This window comes from Nicotiana sylvestris, chromosome 2 (genome assembly GCF_000393655.2).
Source record: "Nicotiana sylvestris chromosome 2, ASM39365v2, whole genome shotgun sequence".
Taxonomy (NCBI): domain Eukaryota; kingdom Viridiplantae; phylum Streptophyta; class Magnoliopsida; order Solanales; family Solanaceae; genus Nicotiana; species Nicotiana sylvestris.
Window position 1 is genome coordinate 98,164,365 of NC_091058.1, and position 7,177 is coordinate 98,171,541.

Sequence of the window (7,177 nt, forward strand, 5' to 3'; positions counted from 1 at the left end):
GAACTCAAGTCGGGTTACTATTTCTAGGTTGAACCCTTTAATTGGGTTAATCAATCTCTCAATTGACCCAATTCCTTGTTAGCTAAGTTATCCTAGACTAGGTCCCTCTTTTTCAGGTAAAGACTAAGTCAAATAGGCAAGAATCAATATTTGCAATGATTAATTCTACAATTGAAGCATCAACTAAACTAAATAATCGACACCCAATCATAAACAAGCACTAAATTAATCACCCATAAGATTTACACACTAGGGTTGGGTCACAACCCTAGTAAAATATTTAGCTACTCATAGTGGGTTTTGAAGAAAACAGAGAAGAAAAGCTAATAAAACTCATAATGGAATATTATAATAAAAAAAATGTAATGTTAAAATACCAAAATAATGTAAAACGTCCTGAAGTAGTAAAGAAAAACGGCTACAGCAACTTCAGATGTTCAAAACTTGACTTAATTTTGTGAAACTCGTATATTTATACAAGGCTGAAAATCTCGAACAAAAATACCCATCAGAAGGTTCTGCGGCTACACAATTCCATGCGTGGTCCGCCGATTTCTTCATCTTGCAGGAAGTGGAGTTTTACGGCCACACATTTTTGCACTATCGCCGCTAGACAATCTGTTGCAACCCGCACAATTAGGAATGCAACCGCATAATTCTTGTTCGGTCCGCAATTCACAGAGGCTCTTGGAGTTGGTCTTTTTGCACACTCTCTGATCTTCGACTCTTAGCCCAGCTTTGCGGCCGCACAATTCATGTGCGGTCCACACTTTGTGCACATTTTTTCTAAATTCTTCCTCTTGGTTTGTGGCTGCAAATGGAATTCTGCGATCGGCAATTTCTTATGCGGCTTTCTTCTGCGAACTGCACATTTGTGCTTTTGCGCCTTTTATTGCCTTATGTTTTGAAATACTTCTTTTTGAGTCAGATTTCATCTCGGGAGATCAACTTCCATCATTCCTACAATTTTTTTAGTTTCGGGAACACAATTCAATGCTTTTAGACTAAAACAAAAGTTAAAAGGTGCTAATAAGCAGTCAAAATCCCCACTTATCAACTCTCCCAAACTTAAGTCTTTGGTTGTCCTCAAGTATATAAATTAGTTCCCACCTCCAAAAGTTATAGGTCACTTCAGCAAGTCAAAGGTGAGCCACCCATAAATCAGTTGGGACCAACAATTACCCATACTACTCATGTATTATCAACAAGGCGACAAGTTAAACATTTATGCACATATAGTTCTAATGTGACATTTGATCTTCAAGAATTGACTTTACTCATCAAGGAATCTTGCTCTATCATGTAGGTCATGGTTGACTCCAAACTCTTCCTCATCTACATTCTATTTGCCTGGATCACTTAAGAAATGTAACACTCATATCCAACAATTTATGAAAGGTTCACTCATCTCTCTCAAGAGAATGTCGCAAGTACAGCTTCAAGTACCATAGGCTTGACCCTCGTGTGGATCGGCCCTAATGTAAGCTCACTCTGCTTGAAATCAAGTAGGACTTCTTTCGGGATGTAATGAAGGCTTTTGGATTAAGGTTGAGTACAATATGGGTGAGTGGTTACACCTTTTCTTAAGCACTACATTTTTTTCATTTATCGGCTCACACTTTTTGCCAACTCATTGAGGCAATTTCTTTTCCTTAGGGGACTAGAGAGATTTAACATCACTCTTTCTTGATTATTACATCCATTTTCATTGTCTTTGATTTCTGTATGTTTGGGATCATTACCTCTCTTTGAATCCCTTCAACTCTCCCACTTATTCACTTTTTTGCATTTTTTTTGTTCTTTTCTTTTTCTTGCCTTTCCTTCTCATCATTTCTTTTCTCTATTTGTGCCTTGATACCTTTTTCAAGTTCCTGGTTGCTCCCCCAAACTTACATTTTTATCCATTTGTTTCACAATAGTGTTAAGGAAAGCTCGGGTGCCAAAAGAGGGTCACGACAAAACGGGTAAAGGCTTGTAATATGGTCATCAAATAAGAAAGGCTCGATGATAAAGTGGATTGACTAGGGATAATGACATTGGATGGCAATAGAAACTCAAACAGGCGAAGGAGGGCCTACAATCACTTTTCAAACCAAGCAAAACTTGGGATTGCGCCTTGAAACACATTTGGGACAAGTCCTAGAGTCTTCGCACGTATACTTGGACTAGCAACAATTTATCTCACCCCTCACGTAAATAGATTGTTAAAGAGGATAGAGTCGAGGGCTCATAACAACCATATTCAAGTTTAAAAATCATTACGGTCCAATTAAAACACTCGATGATTGCCAAAGTCAACACAAGAGTCACAAAGTCACTAACTAGAGCTATTTCTATCAAAAACCTTGTTTCTAATCATAAGCACGTTTTTGAGTGTATTGGTACCAATTGAAGCATGTTTAACTATTCGAGCATGACTTGATTAGTCTTTTTATTCAATACTACTACTATTATTACCTAAACACCAAAAACGGACTCATTCCCTTAAGAAGATTGTCACGCCATCTATCATTGGGATGAGCCACCCGGTTCACACAAAAACTACCTTCGGAAAGAACCATGGTATTAGGAAACCGAAGGCTTATTATCAACTAAAACATAAAAAGAAGCTACTAAATTAAACAAATAAGCTACTAAAGAAACAAAAATAAAGAAAACTACTGGCATAATGAGAGAAAGAGAGAGAATATATACACCATAAGAAAGAAAAAAAATAATATCAAGTTATTACAGGCCAAATGTCTCAGAATGTACCAAATATGATCAATAAACTCCACATCCAGAATAAAGATAAGCATTGTCCCTAATGCTTAACAAAATAAGAGTAAAAGAGGGGAATGAATTAAGAAAATTCCCTATGGCTCCTTGGACATCTCTGTGTCCCCAGCAATGTCACCACCCTTAGTCTCATCCAACGGGATGTCATCATCAACAACATTGGGTCTGACTGGGTTGGTGAATATCTGATGCACTCCCTCGGTAGTATCGGTAGCTAGGTCTGGCTCCTCAAACTGGCCAACTGGTGCTGATGGTGTTGTAGGATCTGGGGCTGAATGGTGTGGGTCAATCAGCATGTCAACGGGTTGATCTCCGGATGCAGCAAGCTTGGTCACATGTCTCCAAAGCTTGTCACTGACTTATTGTTGGCCTAGGACTTTCTCATTTTTCTTTACTTCTTGTCCCAACTCTTCGATAACTGACCCGTGTTGTACCAAAGTAGCCATAATAGTGTTCTGGTCTTTAGGAGATTCTTCAATGTCTCTTTAACTGTCGGGGAAATCTAGGGTGCCCGAGCAGAAGACTGTGATGCAACAGTACTGGATAAGCCAGACAGCTTTGTAGTGGTTGTCTGCATCCAATTGTTGAGGCTCGCCAATGTTTGGGAGACTCGCAACACAGAATGTAGGGCCGTAGGCATGGGCACCGACTTTAAAGACGAAATAGAAGTTGTGGTAGGAGCTATAGAAGGGATTGAAGATGATGGTGGGGGCATAGTTGCGGCACTAGGGACAAGCTCGGTCGAAGTGGATGGAACATCAACTCCCTCCGCCACTACCATGACTGGCTCATAAGACTTGCCTGTGGTGGTAGACGACTGACCTTTTCTCTTCAAGTTGTTCGCATCCATCAGTGAGTACCAAGAGAAAGGCTTTTTCAACTTCATCTGATTGTTATAATCCCTCGGTTCTACCCTCGCATCCTTGAGATATTTTGTAATAGTTTTGGGATATGGGTAAGATGAGTCATCTTGTCTAGAAATCACTGAGATGTTGGCCGATATCATGGCTCTCACATTGACAGGGTACCCGGCCATGATAGAAGCAACTAGAACTGCCTGATGGATCAGAAGATAAGTCTCGTTCTGGCATAGGTCCAATCTGCTGCAAACAAAGGTTTGTCACACCTTTACCTCGAAACTCAGAGTGATCTTATGGATAGGAACCCCAGCGACAATCCAAGGTAGTGGTGGCGCAGGTGTTGCTAGAATCTCCGCTAACCAAGGCCGCGCTGCATCTCTCATTTCGTACTTCTACAAATATTTTGTTGGCTTGACATCTTCGAAACCCAAGTACGTGTTGAGTGTATGTTGATCAAATCACAATTTGAGGTTACGTATTTTGGTTCCGTCGTCCCTTTTTTATATGTGCTACATTGGCGTAGAATTCCTGTACAAGGTGCTCTTTGGAATCCACAACACTCTGGGTGAACACATCTACACCTTGCTTTCCTGGAACTGTCTCAACACGGATGGGTTGTACTTTTTCAAATCTTTCAACTGAAACTGTCGCTCAAGAGTAAGTGACCTCACTGGCCACCAAGTACAAAAGCTGGTGAAGGCACTCAAGCTGACAAAATAGTCCTCCCAGACTTCTTTCTTCTTTAACCTTTCAAGGCCAGCAGGTGTAGCATCTCCCCCTCTGCCATCATCGGGATGTCCTGAACTGATGTACATGGTGCCTCAGGGACATGTGTAGTGGATGGTTCAGAATCCTGACTAGCACTTTCCGAAGCCTCGGAAGTGCTATGTGATGAGGATGACTCGTCCTGAGTTGATATCTCCCTGGCGGCCTTGACTGTACAGCCAACTGTTCTTGAACAGAGACTGAGATGCTCTCTGATGCTTCCCTAAACAGGACATAAGAGCTCTTCTCGGAGAGGTCTGCACCTCTCCCTCTGCCGGTTATATCTTTCTTTGTTATTGTCCTTTATTGGCCGAGGGGTAAGGCACTCTTGCCTCGACCTCTAGAAGGTTCACCCCTCCATTTAGAAGTGTCGCCTCTAACTCTAGATCGAACCATTATCTCTATCAAGTAGAAGTGATTGTTAGTTGCAATTCAATGTTCAGTCAAACAAGGAGACATGCAAGTATACACCAAGATCAAAATGGGGGTCACAGTTTAATTATGCTTGAAGGATAAGGTTTTGCGGTCCGCACAATTTTCTTGTAGCCACAGATGAAGCCTTTTGAGTCGCAAAAATGAAGTGCGGTCCGCACATTTTCACTTGCGGCCACAACTCAGAAACCCAAAATACACCAACATTCTGATGACATAGAATTGGCTAATGTACGGCCGCAACATGATTTCTGCGGCCCGCACATTTTACCTTGCGGTCGCAAATTTGAGTCAAAATTTTGTAGACTCTCTAATAATAGTAAAAGGGTTGTTCTACGTCCGCAATGGGAATTATGTGGTCCGCACATTTTACCTTACGACTGCAGACCCTTTATTTACTAAAGCAGCCCTAGAATCAACTTCTGCGGACCGCACAATTTTAGTTACTACTGGATAATTCAAAACACTACGAGTAGTCCAATATTTCAATCTAGGGTTTTCAATATTTTTTGTTGCAAATTTTGACATGGTAACAATATAAAGGCATGAAAATATGTTGACCCAGTCCCATAGAGCATGCACTAGTTACCCACTACAGATTTACCCCACATGAATGCACAATTGAATTCTATTAACAAATGGGCTAAAATGACTAAAAATCTACAAATTAGAAGAAATAGATCAACAGGAAATTGAAGCATACCAGATGAATGAGTGTGAAAAGTGACTGATCAAAGATGTTGTATGTGTGTACAGATAGATTCACCAAGAAATTTCAAGATATTACTGTGTTTATGCTTAGAGAGGGGAAAAAAGTAACAATTTCCTTTAGCCCTCTATTTATACTAGTTGGTTTTCTAAGGGAATGAGGGGCACGTGTAGCCGCACAATTTCATGTGCAGTCCGCACTCTGTTACCTGGTGAGCTTAAGTTGTCCTTTTGTCTGCGGTCCGCAAAATTTTGTGTGCGACTGCAGATTCCATGTTGTGATCGCAGATTTCCTTTTGCGGCCGTAGATTGACCTTTTCTCTAACAGACCAAACTTCATAGAGTTAAAATTTTCCACCTTCCATTTGTGCGGTCTACAAGATAATTGTGCGGTCGCATTGCAGTTTTGCTCCGGCAACTATAAATGTGCGGTCCGCATAATTCAACTGCGATGCGCAATTCTTGCAACACTTAGCCAAAGTTTTGTCCACAATTCCTGTAAGTCACACTCATCCCTGTAGCACACTTCAAATCAAATTAGCACAAAAAGATAACACCTAACTACAAAAGAAAAAAAAATGAAACATGGGTTGCCTCCCAAGAAGCACGTGATTTAACGTCGCGTCACGGCGCAGAATACCATCAATTGAAATGAATTACCGCCACGACGTGGCTATCTCCAACTTTTCCCAAATAGTGCTTCACCCGGTGACCATTGACTAAGAATACTTCATTATTTTTTTTCTTCAAGTTGGATGGACAAAAGGTGTCACACCCATAATTTCGAAAGGACCACTCCATTTAGATACTATTTTCCCGGGAAACATCCTCAACCTTGAGTTAAACAACAACACAAGATCGCCCACCTTGAACTCTTTGTTCCAAATGTATTTGTCATGAAGATATTTCATCTTTTCTTTGTGCAAGGACGAACTTGCATAAGCATGGTACTGGAACTCATCCAATTCATTCAAATGTACAACCCTCAAGTTAGCGACTACATCCCAATCAAGATTCAACTTCTTTAGAGCCCACATGGTTTTGTGCTCAAGTTCTACCGGAAGATGACAGTTTTTTCTGAACACCAACCGGTATGAAGACATTCCGATAGGTGTTTTGTAAGTCGTCCAATAAGCCCATAATGAATCATCAAGCTTCTTGGACCAATCCGTCCGGTTAGCATTCACTGTTTTGGACAAAATGCTCTTTATCACAAAATGCTCTTTATCTCCCGGTTGGAGACTTCCACTTAACCTTTAGCCTGTGGATGATAAGGAGTCGTGACTTTATGAGTAACACCATACTTGCCAAGTAAAGTGTCGAAAGCCTTGTTGAAAAAATGTGACCCCCCATTGCTTATAAGAGCAAGTGCCTAGTTGCGGCTTCTATTGGCCCAGTCTTTACAAGGATGCAAGTAAGTTAGTGAAAAAATGTGATGAATGTCAAAGGGACGGTGGAATCTCAAAGAAAGATGAAATGCCTCTCACTACCATTTTGGAGATTGATATTTTTGATGTGAGGGGCATTGACTTCATGGGTCCTTCTCTGAATTCTTATGGAAACACTTGCATCTTTGTCGAGGTGGATTATGTGTCCAAATAGGTTAAGGCCGTTGCTATACCGAACAATGAGGT

At 40.8% G+C, this 7,177-nt stretch overlaps 1 protein-coding gene across 1 annotated transcript; it reads right to left on the bottom strand.

Moving 5' to 3' along the window:
- Positions 1–6,289: 6,289 nt before the first annotated feature.
- On the bottom strand, positions 6,290–6,896 carry LOC138885299 (uncharacterized). The gene is made up of 2 exons (XM_070166233.1): positions 6,848–6,896; positions 6,290–6,729 (listed from the first exon to the last, which is right to left on the bottom strand). Exons 1-2 carry the CDS (start codon positions 6,894–6,896, stop codon positions 6,290–6,292), a joined length of 489 nt encoding a protein of 162 aa, XP_070022334.1.
- Between the last annotated feature and the right edge of the window lie 281 nt (positions 6,897–7,177).

Bases quoted from the DNA above. Each gene is read 5' to 3' on its own strand.
- LOC138885299 (XM_070166233.1), bottom strand. From the start codon at position 6,896: ATGGGGGGTCACATTTTTTCAACAAGGCTTTCGACACTTTACTTGGCA. The intron at 6,730-6,847 runs GTATGGTGTTAC...TGTCCAAAACAG, and splicing joins TTCGACACTTTACTTGGCAA to TGAATGCTAACCGGACGGAT.